The 21,233-nt window shown below is 39.6% G+C and overlaps 5 protein-coding genes and 1 non-coding gene across 8 annotated transcripts; 1 reads left to right on the top strand and 5 right to left on the bottom strand.

Moving 5' to 3' along the window:
• Positions 1–2,059: 2,059 nt before the first annotated feature.
• Positions 2,060–2,995, bottom strand: LOC127248037 (non-classical arabinogalactan protein 31-like). Its single transcript, XM_051270174.1, has 2 exons — positions 2,654–2,995; positions 2,060–2,555 (listed from the first exon to the last, which is right to left on the bottom strand). Exons 1-2 carry the CDS (start codon positions 2,961–2,963, stop codon positions 2,242–2,244), a joined length of 624 nt encoding a protein of 207 aa, XP_051126131.1. The 5' UTR covers positions 2,964–2,995; the 3' UTR covers positions 2,060–2,241.
• A 4,640-nt stretch (positions 2,996–7,635) lies between these two features.
• On the top strand, positions 7,636–8,982 carry LOC127247952 (uncharacterized). Its single transcript, XM_051270045.1, has 3 exons — positions 7,636–7,935; positions 8,106–8,334; positions 8,439–8,982. Exons 1-3 carry the CDS (start codon positions 7,693–7,695, stop codon positions 8,864–8,866), a joined length of 900 nt encoding a protein of 299 aa, XP_051126002.1. The 5' UTR covers positions 7,636–7,692; the 3' UTR covers positions 8,867–8,982.
• On the bottom strand, positions 8,852–15,265 carry LOC127247950 (callose synthase 11). 3 transcript variants are annotated; one of them, XR_007837952.1, is made up of 3 exons: positions 14,920–15,265; positions 9,380–14,829; positions 8,852–9,295 (listed from the first exon to the last, which is right to left on the bottom strand). XR_007837952.1 is itself a non-coding variant. In XM_051270044.1 (3 exons), the coding sequence occupies exon 2, from the start codon at positions 14,767–14,769 to the stop codon at positions 9,430–9,432; it is 5,340 nt and encodes a 1,779-aa protein (XP_051126001.1). In that variant the 5' UTR covers positions 14,770–14,829; positions 14,920–15,265; the 3' UTR covers positions 8,852–9,295; positions 9,384–9,429. The 3 variants fall into 3 exon arrangements, 1 of the variants encoding a protein (XP_051126001.1); XR_007837953.1 differs by having other exon boundaries at positions 9,380–14,814; XM_051270044.1 differs by having other exon boundaries at positions 9,384–14,829.
• LOC127248183 (small nucleolar RNA J33) lies at positions 11,712–11,790 on the bottom strand. The gene has a single exon (XR_007838038.1). It is a non-coding gene; the product is annotated as a small nucleolar RNA J33 (small nucleolar RNA).
• Positions 15,266–15,788: 523 nt separating the features above from the next.
• LOC127247953 (probable 2-carboxy-D-arabinitol-1-phosphatase) lies at positions 15,789–17,913 on the bottom strand. Its single transcript, XM_051270046.1, has 7 exons — positions 17,694–17,913; positions 17,326–17,477; positions 16,893–17,012; positions 16,710–16,809; positions 16,361–16,500; positions 16,199–16,278; positions 15,789–16,112 (listed from the first exon to the last, which is right to left on the bottom strand). The coding sequence occupies exons 1-7, from the start codon at positions 17,848–17,850 to the stop codon at positions 15,986–15,988; spliced, it is 876 nt and encodes a 291-aa protein (XP_051126003.1). The 5' UTR covers positions 17,851–17,913; the 3' UTR covers positions 15,789–15,985.
• Positions 17,914–18,086: 173 nt separating this feature from the next.
• On the bottom strand, positions 18,087–20,375 carry LOC127247954 (protein MLP1). Its single transcript, XM_051270047.1, has 8 exons — positions 20,101–20,375; positions 19,927–20,016; positions 19,243–19,302; positions 19,073–19,112; positions 18,885–18,978; positions 18,687–18,746; positions 18,507–18,598; positions 18,087–18,401 (listed from the first exon to the last, which is right to left on the bottom strand). The coding sequence occupies exons 1-8, from the start codon at positions 20,211–20,213 to the stop codon at positions 18,315–18,317; spliced, it is 636 nt and encodes a 211-aa protein (XP_051126004.1). The 5' UTR covers positions 20,214–20,375; the 3' UTR covers positions 18,087–18,314.
• Positions 20,376–21,233: the final 858 nt, after the last annotated feature.

Raw genomic sequence — 21,233 nt, 5'->3', positions numbered from 1 at the left:
TAAGTATACTATTATTCAAAATATTTTTACAACTTAACTATTGTCAATAACCAATACACACTATTGACAAAAATATATATTTTATTCTATTTTTATTTAAACTACACATTAATATAATACTAATATTTAAAATTTTACGTGAAAAAAAAAACAAAACAAAAAAAAAAACATTCTGTTAGGCTTATAAATTAAATATATTTAGTTCTATTTATAATTTATTATACTAGAATATTTTAATTAAAAATATATATTTGGATAAAAAAAAAATTATATGTTATATTAATATATAAAATAATACAAATATGCTATTACTGACGAGTTTAGTCGAATTATCTATAAATTGAACTTAAGTCGACTGTTTAAACTAAAAAATATATAAATCAACAATTTATTCGCTTGATATTTGGTTATCACTTCGATTATTATTATTATTTATCTTTACTATTCGAACTTTAATTTAATTACAAAAATAAAATAAAATAAAGTATTGCAAATACTTTCATTAAAATCTTTTTTTGTTAAAATAGTAAAACTAAAAAAAAAAAATGGATAAAGAAACATACTCTTAAGACTTTGTCTACTAATATATTATTATTTTTCCTATAAAAACATATTAATTTTTTTTAAAATATTGTATTCATAACAAAATTTTAAATTTAAAGGGAAAAAATCCAGCTAAGCACACAAGAAATTAAAAAAAGGAAACGGGTGGTCATTGAATTGACTTAATTCCACGTGTACTAATATCATTGGGTCTGACTAGGAAAGTAGTATATGCACCCGGACTTCGAACTTAGTCAGATCCCACTCCGTAGTGGCGTGGACCATATCCAGTCGACGGCGTGGATCATTCTGGTGCCGAAGTCCCGGGTGCTTACAAGAATAACAAGGAAGGTGGTGGGGAGGGGATATAAGCAATTAGAAATTGTCAATTTAAAACCCATATTCCCATTTGAATATACTCTTTGCTTTCACTTTCAAACCCACCATTTTCATAATTCAATTAATTTATTATTATTACATACACAAAAGTCATGAGTCCAAATGCAGGGTACTTTCAAGTAGACATTTTATTTGTTTTTTTCTGAAGCAGCTAATAATAATAATAATAATAATAATAATAATTAATAATCATTATCAAGATATAAAATTATGAGATGATTCTTGGTTGATCCAATCTAGTGTATTATTCCAATAAGGTTAAAAGAAAGTATTACCAAAACAACATAACATTCCACAAACACTAAACCAACCCACTCTATAGTCTGAATAAATAAGATAACATTAAAAATCATTCCACCTTGACAGCCAACATAATTAATATTTAACCTTAATTTTCAACTATGAACACTTGATGCCAAATAGAATAAGTTAACCAACTGTTGGTAAAAAGTTGTCTTTATATCTTTTTTTTTTAAAAAAAAAATGAACATTGGAAGTGGGGCTGAAGTTTGAATAACAAAAAGTGGTCAATTGCAAGAGAAATTTCCCTAAAGGGTTACAGGTTAAAATCATTAGCAAGTCTTTAATTATTTCAATAAACCCTCCAAGAAAAAGTATGATTATACTTTCTAATATTGATATAAATATTATTATATTTTTTCTTGACGTTCTCAATTGGCAAACGTAATCAAATTACAGCCCTTAATAGTCATTTTATACGGTCATTTTCTGGATGGGCTTATTTCACATAGAGCCCATGAATTGGTGGATTGCTAGTGGGCTCATATAATAAAATCGTAACTTTGGCCCAATATGACAAGGCCCAAAATATAAAGAAACAAATTAGGAAACAAATGTACAGAGGACAGCATGGGCAATGCTATCATGTAAAGAAATTATTGTCCCGACCACGTGACAAAGCCTGTCCATTTTATCCACTTTAACAGTTTAACCCACCTTCATTAAAAGAATGGAGAATATGATTGATTATTACTGTTTACCCCTCTCTCTCTCTCTCTCTCCATTTTCTCTCTCCAAAACAGAAGTATACGTTGGGAAGTGTTAGAACACTGCCATGAAAAGTCGCTATCTCTGCTCGTTTTGTCCAAACACAGTCTCAAAATCCAATCTTTTTCTTTATTCAATTTGCTCTAATTAGGGTTTCAAACACAAGATTAAAGACAGTCCCACGTAAATTCAGACATCATTAGAGGGTGCTAATCATCGATCGATCGGACAAACAGTAGTAAGGAAGTCAAAGAAACCACTGTACGTACAGAAACTCATGGAAAATTAAAATTAATGGCAGAGCAATTTCTTGTGGGGTTCGAAGGCGAAGGGCCCGACGGTGAAGAGCACAAAGGGCAGTTTCTTGGCGTCGGCGGCGGGGGGCTTCTTCGACGGTGTCAGAATGGCGCCGGAGACGCCGCTGTGGAGGTCGGTGGTGACGTTGCAGGCCGGCAGGGGTGACGACACTATGTAGACCTTGCACTTGTGGGACCCGGCTGACGTCAGCTTCTGCGGCATGAAGAAGAAGTAGCCGTTCTTGTCGGTCTTGCCTTGCACCACCAGCCCCGCCTTCGTGTTGTTGCATTGCAGCTTCACCGCCGCCCCTGAAATTATAAATAAGACAACCAGCTGAAATTAAATCGGACCGCCATTGAAGGGTTTTAAGGAAAATTTTCGAAGCTTTGGGGTAGAGGATTCCGACCTGGAAGGGGGCTGGCCCCCATGAGAGTATCGACGCCTCTGTACTTGCACGACTTGCAGAACACGACGCCCTCCACCGCCACGAATTTCCTCTCCGGCGGGGGCTTCACCGGCGGAGCGGCCGGCGGGTGCGCCGGGGGAGGAGAAGGGGGGTGGGATGGGGGTGAGGCAGGCGGGTGGCTGTGGTGGTGGTGGTGGTGGTGGCGCGGAGGTTGGGCTGGGGCCAGCGGCGGAGCGGGCTCTTGAGCGCCGCCGTGTACGGCGGAGGCGGAGAGCAATAGAAGCAGGGAAATGTGGAGAGCAGAAGCCATTGCAGAGTGAAATTTTGTTAGTAGAGAGAGTGCTGCAGGAAGAGTGTTCTTATAGGGGCTTCGAAGCGGCAATTGTTTGGAATTATTAATAAAAATATATATATATATATAAATTAAAATGCGATTTTGGGGAGACGAGCCATAGTCGCGTGTCACGTAGCACGATTTTGTGCTATTTGCACTGTCCCGTTAACACGTACACAAATCGCATTATGCATCTCTTTCTCTCCTACGCTTTTTATTTTTATAGGTTCTTTTTTTTTTTTAAACACATAGTAATTGATAATCCATATGCTAATTAGATTGTATCATACATATAATTTTAGAATAATTTATGTAAACCCATATCAGTGTAGGAACAGGAACAGAAATAGTATGTAATAATCTAATACAAGAATGTTTTTTTTTTTTTTTTTTCCATAGAAATATTAATTTTATATTTCTCGGAAAATGAAATTCAAAACAATGTAAATACCTTCCTTCCCGGCTACTTTTCGGCCGTATTTGGGCAGACTGCAGCACAGCAGACATATTTTTTGCTTTGTCTGTTTTGTTTTGTTTGTTTGTTATTAGATGCCAAATCTACCAAATGTTTGTTGTTAGGGGTGGAGAAGAGAATCCAATTATTACTATTATTATTATTATTATTATTATTATTACAGACATTTTTATTGGATTCTTTGAGCAAGATAAGATTCAAGAAGCATAAATATTAATTAAAACTACAAGGCATCATATACACTCACGTGGTCGTATTCATTAGTGCTATTTTAATTATTGAGGCGAATATATCTTCTTTTTTTTTTTTTTATTTGCATTTCAGATGTAGAGATGCACTTTATTTTATCATTCATTGGGCCCACGGCCCATACAATTTATTTTCTTGAGCCCAGACTACATTTGGTGATACCACACACGTCTCGTGTGCACGTTTTGTTGTGTTTATTTTGGATTTGGATCAATGATAAATAACATAAAATTAAAAAATAAAAATAAAAATAAAAAATAAATCTTTACCCGAAACATTTATTGAGAGCTCGAAAATGGTGTATTTATATAAATAAAATAGTTACTGTAAAACGACGAAGATATTTTAACAACGGTTAGGTTAAAAGCATGCAAAGACGACGTCGTTTACGGCCACACTATTTCGACCGAGAACCGCGGCAGCTCCTCTTGGAACTGATCCTGGCCGTAGATCATACGCTCAGCCGGTCGGCATCTCGCGGAACCACCGGTCCTGGCAGCTCCTTTGGTGTCTACAGACGACGGCGGCGGCGGCTCGCGATAAGCTGGATAGGTATTTATTAGGTTTTCGACATTTTCGTGGCGTAGAAGCTCCGATATGAGAAGCACAATCGAGGCCATCGGAAATTGAGATTTTGAATTCACTGAATTGCAGACATACAGGATTCGTGGTTCTGAATTTATAGTGGTTTGAGAATTGAATGCGAACACAGAAATTTTGTTGAGCTCCCGGAAAGGGGAAAACATGGGGCGGGCGACTAAAACGCAGTCGTTTTGGTGTCCTTCAGTCTCCGTTACTGCTGCTGTTCGCTGATGGTTTTATTCGATGGGTGTTTTCGTTATTTCAATTGTGCTTTGATATATTCATCCAATAAATTATTCTTTTATTATTATTATTATTATTATAATTTTAGTATGTTCAATAAGACTATATGATAATTGATTATAGAAACATATTTGAATTTCCATTAATTGATTGCTTCAAAGTTGACATATGATAACGAAATTGTATTTTCTAGACACGCAATTTAATGAAATTGAAGGATAGCAATTTAATGATATTGTCACCGTCACAATTTTATATTATTAGAATTTATTAAAAACAAAAATCAAATAAGTACATAAAATATGTATAGTACGGAGTACGTTTCTCGTAAAATATTATAATTGAATATTTTATTATTTATATATAAAAAAAATAGACCCGGCCCATGGTATAAAATATTCGGACCGAAATGCAGCCTGCCGGCCCATATATTTAAACTGAACTTAACAAGTATAGCCCAATTATATTTTGTTAATTTTCTTTTAATAATAATTTAAACTGCGGTCCCGGATCAATAGGCCCAGATGGTCCAGGTCTGCATTTCTTGCAGCAGTCCAAGTCCCACCAGACCGGACGGGACAGACACGACTCTTAACTAACTAACTCTAGAAATGTTTCGAAATTTCTAAATTCGAGTGACTTCTTCAATAGCAAAATTGATACAATAATAATAATAAAATTATTATCTTTCCACGTCACAATACTGAAATTTAGTTCAATAAATAATCAATATTGGCCATGCCTTCGTCTGGAATCGATCGAGCACAGTCATACATTCATGTGCCTAGCCTAATTTTGCCACGTGCCAATAATTGTGTGGCGCTATTGCCCTGACGCACGTGTTAGCACGTGAATGTCATGAGAGCGCTCGTGTCCTAAACCGCTCCAGTCCTGTCTACACCATGCATCACACAGACGCCAATCTTCTCTCTAATATCAAATTCTCGTAATTCTATGCTGGTTATTTGACTGTAGATTTAGCCAAATCAGTACGTAATTATGCATCACAAAGATATCAATAATCTCACTAATATCAATTTTTTTGTAACAGAGGGGATGGTTAAATGTTGATTTGATTAAAATAATTAATATTTTATCATAAGATAGGATTAAATTAGCAAATTACTTTAAAACAATTAGCATTTAATCGAGACAAATAACATATATTGTATTATATATAAATATATAATGCGTAAGTTATATATTATACTGCATAAGATTATATAATGTGTATAGTATTCACATTTATTGTGTGTGTTATATATTATTTTGTATTGAATAATCTGTTTACCGTACTATTGCTAAAACTATAATATATTATGTAACATATAATTATATAATATGTTATCAAAAAATATGTGATATATTATATTAATATGTATTATTTTTATTACAAACATATACTCCTTTCGTCCTATATAATTTGTTCCTATTTTTTATTTTCGTCTGTTCCATATAATTTATCTTTTCTTTTTTTGGAAATATGATTATCCACTTTAATCACATTTTAAGTTTTTAAATTTTGTAATTTTTTAAATCTTAATATATAATTATTTTTACTAAATAATAATTATTTCTACTAATACACTTCTTAATTACCTACTCATTATATTTTACCTAAATTCTCGTATATACAGTAACACACCCAAAAATATATGGGACGGAGGGAGTACTAATTAGATCAAATCATCATCGTCATGCTGGTTGAGTCAAATCAATTGACCCAATCATTAAGCTAATTAATCCAATGGCATAATAGAGGGTCCATATGAATTTTTGCCTTAACAAAAAACTTAAGCATAATAATATTTTTATTAAAATATAACAAAAAAATTATTAACTAGTGATGAGAAAAAATATTGAAATAAGTAGAAAAATAATGATAAAAATATTGTTTGTTAAAATGAAAATAATAAATTTATGAATAGATAATGTTTTTAACAATAAACGAACTACATAAGTTTATAAAAAAATTAATAATACTAAAAAGGGGAGAGAGAGAGAGATTTGCATAATTGTCATTATTACCATTAACATTTTTCTTTCATATATGTGATCTATATTTAATATGAAATTAAGTAATTGTATTTATTATTTATTTATTTATTTATTTATGATATCGGGTATAGGCTGATCCATATCTAAATGGTATGCAAATTGGTCCCTCAAGTGCAACGTTACAGCCACAAATGTAAGAACAGCAGATATCATTACAGTATCAGTCTTATCGTTGTCTACCCGGAATTAATTATAAACTTTTGGCCACAAAAAAATCATAATATATAAAAATAATAAAAACTGTTTGACTATACATATGTATTTGTCTATTTAGTATACCAAAACATAATAAACACGTAGTATTTATTAATCCGAGCAGGTAAATAAATAATTACTAAAATATGCTGAAAAACTACTCATTTTGGATAAGCTCAGCGAATATGTTCCTATCTCGAAATTTTTTTAATCAATTTAAATAACACCAACATGAATACTATTATTACAGACATTAAATAAATAATAGTCCCAAAAAATAAAATAACATTAAAAATAAAAAATAATAATAATAATAATTGCGAATCCACCCACTCAAATATATATATCTAATTCCCTTAGCGGCATATATTCGCAGCTTCTACACTAATGAAGTGACCAACCCAACCCAACAATTATTGTCCACGTCAAAAGACGATAATACCCCTTGTCGTTTTGCGACGTTGGCCAGGAACCCGCGGGAAAACAAAAACCACGAGCCTGGCGCCGCGTAAGTACTGTCAATGATGTATATGGGCCCCACTACCACCATCGGATAAGTTCTACAGTCGACGTCACAGATCTTGCCACGTGGCATAACAATCCAAATCGTGGTGGTCCATGGCGCACGGATTAGGATAGGATAACGACACGAAATTGCAATAGAAAATTTTTATTTTTGTAATCGGAATATTCGAAATATATCCAAAACGGACACAAAGCGATGAAATTATTGACCCGTGGCTGACGTGGTCAAGGCTGTCTAATCCGAGACACCCTCATCCATGTGTCCACGTCGGACTTTTGGGGCCCACTTAATCGCGGTATTTAAGCAGCCTCCGCCTGCACTTGCCGTAAATGAAATTCCATTAGATTAAATCGTTTAACAACACGGTCGCCGGAGAGATGTCCAGAGCTCAGATAAGCCACCGGATTCTGACGTGCGACAGCCGGGAAATCCATGTTTCAGGTGATCCGGCGATCAACTTGTCGGACGACACCGTTTTTCAGTTTCTGAGCGAAGAGTTTGAGGGGACGTCGCCGACGAGCAGCGTCGGAGACGATGAAGATGAAGACGAAGAAATCGAAGAAGACAATCGGAGGGATGAAATCAATCGGTTTTGGGAGAGTCAACATCACCTGTTGCAAGTAAGTTTTTATCATCTCTCCCGTTTTGTCCAAAATTGAATGAATTTCAAACAACAGATCATCTCGAATTGTGTCCGATAGGGTTTCCGGTCTGAGTAAGAAATTGGGGATTTGGTAAACTAATGTCCGCATAAGAACCCTAACAATTTGTGAATCCCCAATTCTTACAGTCAACAATACGAAGAACGACGTCGTTGGAATTAAGAATCAGAAGCATCACTAAGGAAGCAGTAAGCGAAGCACGGTCCACGGGGACCGTATGCTCCTGCGGCGGCCGGCGATTCGACGGCGGCTGCCGGAAATGTCTGATGGAGGCGGTTTGCCGCCGCCTCCAAAACGCAGGTTTCGATAGCGCGATTTGCAAGTCCAAATGGAAAAACTCCGCCGACATACCCTCAGGTAAGAACACACTTAATTTCTTCTTCTTCACAACTTCTGTCATAACTCCAAATGTTTTCTTACATCGCCATTAACGCACAGTCGTCTGGTCAATTTCTGCGCAGGCGAACACACGTTTGTAGACGTAATGGACAGATCGAATCCGAAGAAGGAAGTGAGGGTAATAATCGAGTTGAATTTGCGCGGAGAGTTCGAGATGGCACGGACACACCAAGAGTACGACAATCTGGTGAAAAGGTTGCCGGAAGTCTTCGTCGGAAAAATGGAAAGGCTGCTGGAGCTGTTGAAGATTGTGTGCGGCGCAGCGAAGAAGTGTATGAAAGAGAAGAAAATGCACATGGCGCCGTGGAGGAAGTATCGTTACATGCAGGCCAAGTGGCTGAGAACCTGCGAGCGCCTGACGGCGCCGCCTCGGCGGCCTTTGACGGCGGAGAAATATGCCGGCCGGAATCCCCGGCCGACGGCGTCGATGCTCACTGTCGACTTGAAGAATTTTTCGAGCTTGCATAGGGCAGCCGTTGCTGTAGTGTGAATGGAGATTTTTTTGTATTTTTGTTTTTTTTTTTTAAGAAAATATTTATTTATTTTATTGTTTGGTTGTGACGTGTGAGTATAAAAAATAAAATTATATTTACGATCAAGCGATAATGATGCTGACATTATAATTGTAGGTAAATGATAGATATTTAATTAAATAAGCATATCATTACTTCCATAACTTTATTTGCTACTTCTATATTCAAACTAATTAATTAATTACCAATGGCTACAATCTGTGATTGCGGTAATACATACAAATAAACAAACTACAGGAGTCACTAATCAATAAACCTTAGCAGAGAGATACAGGGGACAGTAACTACGTTATGTACAAATCCCAAATAATACATGAAATCAAATCAAACAAACAAGCATCATTTCTCCTTCCTCATCTGATCATTTCTTCTTCCCAAAATCCATCCTGCAATAAAAAAAAGTCCAAATCCATAAGAGGTGCAACAAAATAAACAACACTTTGTAACTTACTGCCTTAAAAGAAACTTACTTACAGCCTGCCTAAGACAAAGATCATTGCATTCATCCTCAATCTCAGCCTCAGTCGTTGTCGATATCGACGTTCGATTTCTTCCCCGTCAAAATCCTCGAAATTTGGAGTCCCCGACTGAACGCTTCGTTGAAAAGAATCCTCGTCTGCATCTCCTGGAATCCCGGCATCCACGACAAGAATGCCAGCGGCGCCATTACAATCAAACCAAACATCATGTCATACAATCGAGCCAACGACACCACAGTATCCCACACCAAGCTCGACTGCAAGAACGGCCTCAGCACCTGCGCGATCATCAGCATTCCCCATCCCGTCGGGACAAATGCCAGCAGACTCTTAATGAAATCGATAACCGTCACCCGAGTAAAATGCAGAAGCAAAACGATCACAAGAACCGTTAACACAATCACGAGGAATTGAACCAGCCTGTAGTATATGTGCTCCTTCGCAGCATATTTGTCGCGTGCATAAGCGATAACGATATAAATACCCACGACCACGATCAGATAAATCCACGACAGCAAGTAAACGCCGATGCTCTTGCTATTACCGGCTATGTTCAGATGATAAACAATCCCGTACTGGAAGAAGAAGTATCGAAGATCTAGAATGATCTCGAGCAACTTCCCCCAAAGCCCCGTCGTTCGCAAGTGATCCTGCTCTTCGTACCACCACGTCTCCCAGCTCTGGTCGGCTTTAACTAAAATCCCTTTGTACCATATCCATTTGATGAAGTCGTCGAAATCATACACCGTTTTCAGCCAGTCGAATCCCGATGGATTAAAGATGAAGGGTGCCATAATCCACGAGACGACGAGGAACCAGCTCGATATCGTCATAATAATGTAGACAAATGTGTTTTCACCGATCGGGCTGGTCGAGGCATAGACGATCAAAATGATTCCAAGCTCAATAGCCTTCACGAAATGGCTGCGGGCATATAGACGATAATTTTCCGCGAAACTCTTGTGCTCGACGACAAAACCACGCCCAGTTGCTCGGTACTTGGCTCCGCCGTGAAGTATTGTCCGCCCGAAGAAATGCGACCGCGTCCCCATTGAGAAAGTATAGAAAAACGAAGCGAGCTGGAACTGCATCGTGATGAAATCCCAAATAGCCGGAAGGAATCCTCGCTCCAACGAATTCTCCATGATCATCGGAAGGGCGGTGAAGATGCCGATCTGGATAGCAAACTGCTGGTTCAAAATCGCACCAAGCGCCTCATTGTCGTTGGCATTTTTGGCGTAGCCCTCGACGCCGCTGAGGGAGAGGTACAGACGCCCCCAGAGAAACGAATAGACCATGACGATCACGATCATGTTGTTGTAGTAGTATCCCACCGTCGTGTAGAACACAGATAGCATTCGGAAGAAGTCAAGCCGGTGGCCCAACCTGTATATATCCCGGCTCAAGACCTGCTCGCCGTTACCACTCGCAACCTTGGCCTCGAACATGGAGATCTGATTCAATCCGACGTCTCGTCCCTTACCTACTTGGATGTATTCATGGTGCGACACATTCCCGCCTCTTAACGTGCAGTTGAATCCGGCGTATATGTCTTCGCTGATGTTGATCACTCTAGAAGCCTTGCTGATGCCGCCTCGGGTCAAAAACCAGAACCTGTCGAAGACATCAGGATGGCCGTAGTGCATTCTAACCTTGAGAGGATTCGCAAGAACGCGTTGCCCCAGCGTGACGAAGCTCATTTCCTGAGCAGACATAAACCAGGCGAGGGACGAGACCGAACCTGTAAATATATTTTCCCGAACGCCCAATATCGAAGGCTTCCGAATGCCACGGTTGATCTTAAACTCCTCCAACAGATTGCGCATCTTGAGCGCCTCCTCGAAGTAGTTGTCCTGGTTCATGTCGATCGTCTGCACAGCATCGCCGCGCGTAAATATAATCGCATGGTTCTGATTCTCCGGCTTCCCCTCCCCAAGCTTCAAAGGGCCAGGCAGCTTGACACGGTAGATTTCGACTTCGCTTTTCGATCGTTGATCGTACTTCACCAACACCGAATAGTAGTCGACCTCTTCTCTCCCCTTATGAACCTCGTCCACATAAGCAACTCGAAGGGCCTCGTTGTTTTTCATCATGTTCGAAATCTCCTCAGCACGGTCATCGCGTTTCGCTTTATGAACTCCGTACATTTGACAGGCAACCACATAAGTGTACTTCATAAACGCCGTTCCAAACTCGTCTCCCTTAAAAAGCAAGCTGATGCTGCTTCCAGCCCTCGCAAGATTCTGCGGATTCGGACCGTTACCCAAGCCTTGCATATTCCCATTGCTCTGCGAAATCTGCCCATAGATATCTTGCGATCCTTGTCGAATGTCCATCTCCGAAGCATAGTCGAGAAACGAAAGCATTTTAAGCGCCCTGTAGTAGTACATCATTCCTCGGACTGTTCGCGACAACGTCTGGCCACGGTAGGATGCCCAATGTCGAAGATCCCTCGACTTGCTTTTCCATATCTCCGAGTCGTCTTTCATCCCTTCCCTCCGCATCCGCTCCATAAAATTATTCCACTCGTCTTCGTAGATCTTCTGCAGATAAAACAGGATGGAGACGCCGTCTTCATTCTGTTTTCTGAGGGCTTCTTTCCCGAACAGCACTTCCTCGTCGTAGTAAGGAGTCAGGACACTGAAGGCCATCATCTGCTCGACGTGTGGCGCGCGAGGCATGTTCATGAACAGCGAATTGCTAAAGAAGGCAATCCGTCTTCTTGCCTCGACATTCCTCGGGATATTGTGCATCGAATCCCGAGAGTTGAGAATCGTGAGCAAACGACGCAACTGCCTGTTAAAAAAAGCATCGCCAGCATCGGGTAAATTGACAGCATTCTCAAACAGCAGCCTGGCCCCGTTGTCTTCATCAATAGGCCATAAACCTTCCTGTTTCAACATAGCCACCGACTTCTTCTCCCTCGGTAGCTCCCGGACTGCAAGCTCATACAACGCCTGCAGTACATCCACCACTTTATCGATTTTCTTCTCGGGTTGAAGGAGAAGCTTAATCAAAGATATTAACTGCGCGTGTATTTTCGGGAGAACCAATGTGTTGTATGTTGCCGTGAACTTTTCGTACTGAACATTGCTATCCACCCCTGCGAAAATTCTCGAAGCTATAGAATGTTCCTCCGAGTCGTACTTAATGATTTCAAGAAGCAAATACTTGACACTGTCGTAAGCTTCAACAACTGCGCATCGTCTGTACTCATTTTTGCATATATGATTCCACACATACCTGTCGGATGCATCAGCCATATCGACAGCCTCATCCAGTGCAAGCAGCAGTTCGTTGCATAAGAGTGCGCAAGGCCAGCGTATTACTTTGATATCCCAACAATTCGGTGGCAATTCCAGAAGCTCGAGTTCGTGGTCACTGATGAGGTCTTCTTCTCTGAAAGTAGCAATCATTTCATTCCATATCAATGCGAACCGAGTGGCTTCAACCTGACTTGATTCCATCTTCTTGTAGGGCTGACCGAGGCCATACCGGAGCTTGAAGCGCTGAATCGCGTCGCGCAGTTTATGGACAAGTGTTTTCTTCGAAGTAGGAACTTGATCCTCCGGCATCAGATTAAACTGCAACGCACTTGCGAAGAACTGGAATCTAAGTCGAAGCTGGTTGATGTTACGGATCTCGCCTATATGAGAGAATAGTCCAATAATAGACCCTACGACGGAAGAGACGACTGTGTACCAGATTTGCAAATCCACCAAATATATCAAGACAACCGGCGCCCACAACATCACCACTGCAACTCTGTTTGCGCTCGCGAAGAATTCATGCCATTGGTATGTCACATTTCGGAGGTTTAAGAGAGCTCTAGTAGGTCCGACCAGAGGCCTGATTTGAAGAAAATAGCTGAAGATAAATTTCGAAGCCAGCACAACGATCCAGAACAGAGAGTACTTAACATTGTCGATAAGCCCCTCCCTGACCCCTCGGCCAACAAATGCTCGGGTATGGAACCACCACATTATATAGTAGAAAACCGGCCAATCCGTCTCCTCAATCAGATTTCGAATCCATGGGAGGATGAATAAGATCAGAGCAAGTGTTTCAGGGATGACGAAAACTCCAGCAGCCTTAAGAAACATATAAATTCTTTGGTACGCCTCGTCCGACCAAAATCCGTCGGAATTCTTTTGACTCCATATCCTCGCATAGAAAACGCCAAACACGACACCCCAAGTCATAGCTACCATACTTTTCAAAACCATTCGGATACCAAGCAACTTCGTCTCCCTCGTAACCAAACTATACTGAGTACCTGCATCAAGTATCGACTGAACAAATCTCAATCCAGACCATGTAATAAATACCGTAAGCAGCTCCACCTGCACGTCCCTATCCCCCAACGCCTCCCACGGATACGACCTCCCTGCCCAAGCAACAATGGCAGCAGCCTGAAAATACAGTATCAGCAACACCCACAACCTATCAAAGCTCCTAAACACATTCCAAAACGTCCGCTGCTCGACAAACCCCGTCTTCCCCACGCGCCTCTCCCGATCAGCCGAGAAGAAGTTTGCAGACAAATCAAAAGGCCATTTGATCTTCCTGAAACACCTCCTACTCCAGAAATACTCATTAATGTCGTCATAGTTCCTCCAGGCAGAATGGGGGGCTGTCCCATTCCTACTCCTGGATACCTCATTCTTGATAGTGACATAAACAGGTGTTACTACATCATTCAAGAAACCGAACTCCTTGCAAGTAGAGGGCACGAAAAGCTGCCCGGTGTTCTCATCCATATGGTCATCAAGAATGTAATTAAGCTCCATAGTCATGTGATGATATATATAGCACAAGCATTCTGGGGCGAATCGCAGATTTGCAGCCTCGCCCCATACCAGTAAGTAGAGAGATACGTACAGCAATTCGCGGCGCTGTAGCTCGGGGTTGTGGCGCTTGGGGAGACGGACCTGAGATCTTTTCCAGAGGTAAGAACACCATGACTCGTAGTTCTTGAGGAGCTTGGTGCGGAAGCGGCGGAGGATGCCCGGGTCGAGGCGGTCAGGGGCGGCGGGCGGCGGGTGCAGCCGCATTTGGGCGTTGGCGAGGTGGAGGACCAGATGCTCCCGTTGGTTGCGGACGCTGTCGGGTTGGAAGCCGAAGAAGAGGCCCAGCCAGTCGAGGAGGTCCATGCCATCGTGCCAGGGGACGAACGGCGGCTTGCGGAGGTCGCCGGCACAGCGGAGGGCAGCGGAGGCGGCGCGTACCTCGGGATAGCGGAGGGAAGGGTGGTCGGAGAGGACGCTGTGGATTGGGATAATGTTGAAGGGCTCGGAGAGGAGAGGGGGCGGCGGGCGTTGCTGCGGCGGCGCGTTTGCGCCTCCCCCGCGGGTGGGCAGCGGGCGTTGTCTCAGATTCATGGCATGAGCTGCGGCGGCGAAGAATCAATTGGAGGAATTGCTTCCCTGCTTCACCAAAAACTGCAATTTATTGAGACAATGGAGGATTAAAAGAACAAAAACATACAAACAGCTCAAACTGAATTAAATTCAACTTCAATTCAAGAACACCTGATTTTCAGCCACACCAGATTTGTCCTTCGAATTCCATCCTAGTTCCAAGTTAGGAAGGAGGCACGCAATTATCACTGTTGGGGGGAAATCGGAGTTCTTGACTGACTGGACTGGTCGAAGCTAACGTGGGTTGTGCGGTCCGGAGGTTACACTAGCGACATAGTCAGGGTTAGCTCACGCGCGAGATAGGGGCGCGTGATAAAACTGCAAACATTTCTACCATGTAATAACAAATTTACACGTGCGTACCAATACCATTTCCGGTCCATACCCTTGTTCCAATTCCAACAGTAATATTTACCGGTTGCCTTTTGGAATTTCTGTATGAATCTAATTAGGTCACGCCAGTAGTCATGTGACCCTGTTCTTTTTTTATTACAACTACCATTTACATGCTGCTATTTTTCACCTACTAGTTTTCAAATTTAATTATTATATAATAAAAAGATAAATATATACATCCACTGTGGGATTCTACCTCGGGGTCAAAAATATGCATAATTATTAAATCATTCACACCCGTGTTTGTCAGGGAAATCTAATCAGCTTTGATTGTGTAGCTGTTTGATGAAATGGTGATTTCCCTGGTAGGTAAATTGTATACAGTGCAACAGATTCTTGATCTTATCGAAAACATGACATGTCGAAAGCTGATTAATGAAAGGACGATTAAAATGATGGGTGACTTACATAAGTGGTTTTCTGTGTTGTTCTTTTTCTGGTTTCTTTTGGGCACACACTACACGCGCCCACTACGTAAGTAGGAGTAGAATTATAAAAGTGTGTATAGGATTGGATATTCCATATTCGCATCATTCGCAGTATGGGCTAAATGGACACTACCTTTTTGGTCACATCACGTATAATAAACCCAACAAAGCCCACCAAAATATATGTATAGTAGTATCCCGATACTCCACGAATCCCATCCACAGAGAAAAATTTAAAAAGGTATGAGAAAATATTGGTCTTGATATATACACAAAGATAAAAAGAAAAAGAAGCATATGATTCCCGTGTAATAATGCCAGCTGTGTTGTGTTTGTACCTCTCATCTGCTTTCTCAGTAACGGTAAATGTGGTCGGAGTACATGTGGGCAGTCATGTTCAAGGATTGAAGCATGGCTTCCCCACGTTTGTTGAAGCTGAAAACACACAGTCCACCGTTGTTCACGTCGATGGACCGAAACCTGAATCCATAAGCTCAATGTATAAATGTAAGAAATGAGGATCACAATTTCTCTGGAACGGGAAAAGCTTGAATTTTTAAGCATACCTCTCTGGCCCGAGTCCAAGAGCTGTGCATAGTAATGCCCTCAGGATTGATTTATGAGTGACCACCAGGAAGTTTTCGCCCTGACATTTAAAACCCTTAGTGAAGATGATATGAATCAGTGCAAGGAAATATATATATATATATATATGATGGGATCCTCACCGGTGTAAATAAGATTTCCAGCCAAGCTTCACGGGCAGTCTCCCACAACTTCCTTACAGGATAGACACCATTGACACAAAAGTTGCTAGGATCTTCTCTCCACTGCATAAACTCCTTGGGATATTTCTTCTTGGCATCCACTGCCTCCAAACACTAAATGTGATTTACTAAGTGATCAACAAAAGAAGCTAAAACTAATCCCAAAGAAGCCCATTATCTTTTCATTAACATTGTTTTGCATGCAAGTGTTAAATCTACAAATTAAAGTAGTTCTATAATTAACCAGTATAAAGGGGAACTAAATGGATAGAATGTCGAGGGGAAGTGGGGCGTAGCAAAAGTGACGGACCATTTCTCATGCCTTCAAGATGATATAAATGAGCCTCCTTCAGTGAGTCGAGGTAAACCAACGGCTGCTCTCTTCCTTCCCATAAAATTTCAGCAGTCGACTGAACATAAGTAACTGGCTATGTAAGAAGCTGAGAGAGTATACAGTATTGAGAATTATCGAACTTAAGCAGAAAGAATAAACCTTGGCACGGGATATTGGACTGGAGAAACAATGATCAAATTGTATTTCAGCTAAAGATTTTCTACACCTCTCTGCTTGTGCAGCACCGGCTTCAGTTAGAAGCGACAGGTTTGAGCTGCCCTACAAGCATAAAAAAAAGGACAGTCAAGATTGAATCACTCCATCCGTCTATTGCTTTTAGGTGAAATTGAAAACAACAAAACAAAATTAATATACTAGAAGGACGGTGAAAGAATAATGTGACCTAAAGATGTAAACTTTATATTGTTAAAATGTACTTAGCTTCCCGCTCAATAAGCTTATATGAACAAGGGTAGTATCGATTCCAGACTTCAATGGTAATTCAACAACTCTCTTAAAGCATAACCAAACCAGGAAGTGCACTGTGCAGATCAAGTCAAGAGCAACAAACACAAGTCAGGCAGAAACCAACCTGAACTCTGCCTTCTTTGTTCCAAGTGCTAAGTCCATGTCGCAGAAGCGTCACTTTCTTTGGCGATGACAGCAATTTCTGAGAAAGCGAGGTAGTTGCTCTTTCAAAATCGTACGCACCGCCAGTCAATGAAGCATCGTTCCCCGCTATCTCTGCAATGAATAATTCATGGACTCCTCAAAATAACACAAACATCAAACTTAAAGACGTGCGAGCGAAGAGGACGATTGAATCTCATTCCAATTTCCAAGTCCAAAACAAAAACAATTGCAGACTTGCAGAAATTTAGACACAGCAAAAAGCAGATAACCATCGATTTGCAGCATCCAACAATTCACACAAATACAGGAAGCAAATCAAATACGTACCAGTGGCAACGGATTGATGATCAGGAGCGGAAGAAGAGCAAAGAATCCGAGCAGAAGGCGGTGCGCAGGTAAGAAGTTTCGGGGGCTTGGTGGATTCTGTGACACTAAAATTGGACAAGAAGGAATTGAACACAAGAGTGGCAGTAGCAGTAGTCATTCTGCGCTCTAATCCTGATGGTTATGCAGCTTTCTGCCCACTGCTAAATTCCTGCCTCTGGTTTCCGGATGAGGATTTATGTATACGTATATGTAGATACTTTTCGACTTCAACATTTGCACTTCCTAATTACGCTGGCATTTTGCTTATAGATAGAATGATAGATATACGCGACAAAAGAGAGCAAAGCAAGAGAGAAAACGGGCCTAATTGAAATGGGCTTTACTTCAAATAATGGCCCAGCTCAATTAGGACACATAAGCTTGCTTTTAATAATATCAACCTGTAGTAACAATGGAAGGAGAAGATGTGGTGAGAGACTGTATCTAATAAAGTCTTAACAATACAAAAACTCAGAGAGATATACTGGGCAAAATAATTGGCAGATAAATGCTCTATAAAACTTCTTTTTTAAAGAAAGTTAAAATCCAACTGCTAAGAAGACAGGGCTTGGGGAAAATCTTTCAGTCCTCAGGAAGGAAGTCCTCATCTGAAGCATTTCCAAGAAAGGACCCCAAGGTTTTCCTTAAAATGCTGAAGGTTTTATCATCCTGTGTGTGGCAAGGCAAAGAGAGCAGGAAGGAAAATTTGTGATTACTGCAAAATAGGAATGGAATGGAAAGTGAAGCATAAACCAAGAGAATGAATGAATTCACCTGCTTCTTTTTCTTGAGGGATTCCTCCAGTTGAGCTATTTTTTCTGCACTTGACTTCTCATGTTCCGACAGAATACTCTTCTCCTTCTTACCTGGCAATGGCTTTTATGAATTATGATTATTCTCTGTTTCAAAGTAGAAAAAGGGGTGAAAGATCGAATATATAGCCCCTTTGCTCACTTAGTTGTTCGTAGCGTGAAAAAAGCCTCTCCTTCTCCTCTTCATATTTGGTAATGATATCTGACAACACCAGCAGTGTTTGAGATCACAAAACGGTCATTAAGCTTGGATGCAAAATTCAGCTACTAGTAGACCATGCTCTCTAGAAAACAAGAATCTTGTAAGTTGAATGAATAAATTGAAGTGTGGGAGACTTACCTTTCATGGCCTGCAGATGTGAGTTTTTGTCCTTGCAGAACTTGTCATAAACTTGTTGAAATTTTGCAGTCTCACTCTTCAGTAAATTCTCACACTGCACAAATCCAAACACGCCCTGTCAAACCCACACAGGGTATATATAATTAGGAGGATCCAACAACTCTCCATTGTAATTACTCAGGGGAGACCTCTTTTGAGTTCTTTGACAGCATCTTAGCAAAGTTTTGCCTGTCATATATGTTCAAGAAAAATGGTTCAAAATGTAATTAATTAGCGCGGATTATCAGGCAAGTGTAACAGCAATGAGACTAATGCAAATAATAGTATTGATCAGGGGAATCCCTGGATGTCACCTGACCTTTCTTTCTCAAGTTTTGACTTTAGCTCATCCAGACTTGATTTGATCTCTGAAGCCAAACTGTCAGCAAAACAACAGAAGTAGATTGGGCATCCTATAGTGTTCATGGACTTGATGCATAAGTTAATGGAATCGCTTTATTTCTGGTTAGGTAACAAATGCACTACAGCAAAATTCTAATTCCAAGTCTAGATTTCGTCATAGTAGAAGGAAATGAAATTGATTGTGCACCACAGGATATGACTTGATGAAGTCTTCTTATATATGGATCTCAAGTACGTTGGTTTGTTTGCTTTAAACAGCACCGGACTAGTCTACAGAAGTAAAAATAGATATATGAAATTTAAGATCAAGCCCTAACTAGTGTCCTTGTGAATGCATGCAACTACAGCATATGACTAGGGGTATATCCATGCTTTAGTATCAAACTATCAAAGCAGATAGTGATATTTTACGTTGAGATGCATCAACAGAAAAACAGAATCATTGATTAGAACATTGACTGTTGGTAACAGGTGCTTCGAAAGTTATATGCAAATTGAATATCCATGGAGATTAGGAGACTCCAGTCTCTATAGTGTACACAACATAGCGTCGATTGAATTTGAATTTGTGTCAAATTAATGCAAAAACAGTACAGCAAATACTCGTTTCAGATTTGGTAAAATATACTCGGTCATTCACCTAGAAATCGTCTCTTCGTTCTTTTTCTGTCCGTCCTTCTGCGCCTTCTCTTTGATCTGCTGAAGAGCACTCATGATGCCTTTAATATCACTGCATTAAATTCACAATTTTAGTAATTCCATCTCTATTAAATCATCAGTGAAAAGGTGAACGGAGCGAAGAACTCTCTCTGACCTGGAGATGGCGGCGTCAAAATCGTCCTCCACGGCGATTCGTTTTCTTCGATCGGACTTAGTATTCTCCGATTCCAACACTCCTCGTTTACCGCTCGCCTTTGTTGCAGACATTATGAAGCTGGTCTCCGCTTCCAAATCCTTACCCCCACCCGTGTTTCCGGTGGATGTGTCGATTGTATCGCAGCTCAATCTCCGTCGGGTGAATGCACGAAAAATGGCGCTATTGATTCAAATTTTGGATGAGCATTTGATATAGGTTTACTTTTAGCGGGAAACAGTAGCGCGTGTCTGTAGTTATTATTTTAAGTGTTTGGACGGTTTTTATTTTATTTTATTTTATTTTTATTATCATTTTTTTAGTCAATTAGACTTGTAGGACTGGTGTATTTTATTTTGAATATAATACTATAAAGAAAATAATAAAATTTAATAAAATTAACTTCCACATCAGTGACATCACTGTATCATTCTTTAAGGAATGCGAAAATAATATACTGATTGTTTGGTACGGAATTTAAATACCAATATTATACTGTATAGTCAGTAAAAAATAAGATAAATGATTTTTTTTTTTTTTGTATAAAAAGTAGTAACAATGATGTAATATAAATAAAAAAGTTTATTTATATAAAGCGATTACATTGGACAAAAATAGAAATATATTATATTTAAATATAATAACTTAAAATTTTAATCCGTAAAACATCCTGACATCCCAACAATATGTTACTAATTTTAAATTTTTAATTGTTAAAAAAATTTGAAATAAAAATGAAATATTCCATATGATATTTTTATATAATTTTAGATAATAGATAATAGTATAAATTTTTCTAAAGAACCGTGTTTATATTTTGATTCCACGCGGATCAGAAATAATGCCCACACGTATCGGAAATAATTTCTTCAATCATTTCTATTCAAAGAACCGTGTGTATATTTTGATTCCACACGACTCTTTGTGTTAATACAACAGAAGCAATTTTCATTACGTAAAACCGTGAGATATCTTATTTGTTTGAAATTACGATTTGTTTGGTTATAATTTCAATTGGAATTTCTGATTTAAATTTTTATTTAAATAATAGTTTGATATTGCCAAGAAAAAATGTATAATAAATTAAAGAAAAA

This window comes from Andrographis paniculata, unplaced genomic scaffold (assembly GCF_009805555.1).
Source record: "Andrographis paniculata isolate CXL003 unplaced genomic scaffold, ASM980555v1 Contig32END, whole genome shotgun sequence".
Classification (NCBI taxonomy): domain Eukaryota; kingdom Viridiplantae; phylum Streptophyta; class Magnoliopsida; order Lamiales; family Acanthaceae; genus Andrographis; species Andrographis paniculata.
Note: the sequence above shows the minus strand (reverse complement) of the source record. Positions and strands in the feature narration are given on the sequence as shown.

Excerpts from the sequence above, each read along its gene's own strand:
- LOC127248037 (XM_051270174.1), bottom strand. The coding sequence starts at position 2,963 with ATGGCTTCTGCTCTCCACATTTCCCTGCTTCTATTGCTCTCCGCCTCC. Across the intron at positions 2,556-2,653 it reads GGGGGCCAGCCCCCTTCCAG|GGGCGGCGGTGAAGCTGCAA; the intron begins GTCGGAATCCTC and ends TTATAATTTCAG.
- LOC127247950 (XM_051270044.1), bottom strand. The coding sequence starts at position 14,769 with ATGAATCTGAGACAACGCCCGCTGCCCACCCGCGGGGGAGGCGCAAAC.
- LOC127247952 (XM_051270045.1), top strand. The coding sequence starts at position 7,693 with ATGTCCAGAGCTCAGATAAGCCACCGGATTCTGACGTGCGACAGCCGG. Across the intron at positions 7,936-8,105 it reads GTCAACATCACCTGTTGCAA|TCAACAATACGAAGAACGAC; the intron begins GTAAGTTTTTAT and ends CAATTCTTACAG. Across the intron at positions 8,335-8,438 it reads CTCCGCCGACATACCCTCAG|GCGAACACACGTTTGTAGAC; the intron begins GTAAGAACACAC and ends ATTTCTGCGCAG.
- LOC127247953 (XM_051270046.1), bottom strand. The coding sequence starts at position 17,850 with ATGACTACTGCTACTGCCACTCTTGTGTTCAATTCCTTCTTGTCCAAT. Across the intron at positions 17,013-17,325 it reads ACAAAGAAGGCAGAGTTCAG|GGCAGCTCAAACCTGTCGCT; the intron begins GTTGGTTTCTGC and ends TTATGCTTGTAG. Across the intron at positions 16,810-16,892 it reads GTCCAATATCCCGTGCCAAG|TCGACTGCTGAAATTTTATG; the intron begins GTTTATTCTTTC and ends ACTTATGTTCAG.
- LOC127247954 (XM_051270047.1), bottom strand. The coding sequence starts at position 20,213 with ATGTCTGCAACAAAGGCGAGCGGTAAACGAGGAGTGTTGGAATCGGAG. Across the intron at positions 18,599-18,686 it reads TTCACGCTACGAACAACTAA|GTAAGAAGGAGAAGAGTATT; the intron begins GTGAGCAAAGGG and ends AGCCATTGCCAG. Across the intron at positions 18,402-18,506 it reads CCCTCAAGAAAAAGAAGCAG|GATGATAAAACCTTCAGCAT; the intron begins GTGAATTCATTC and ends TGCCACACACAG.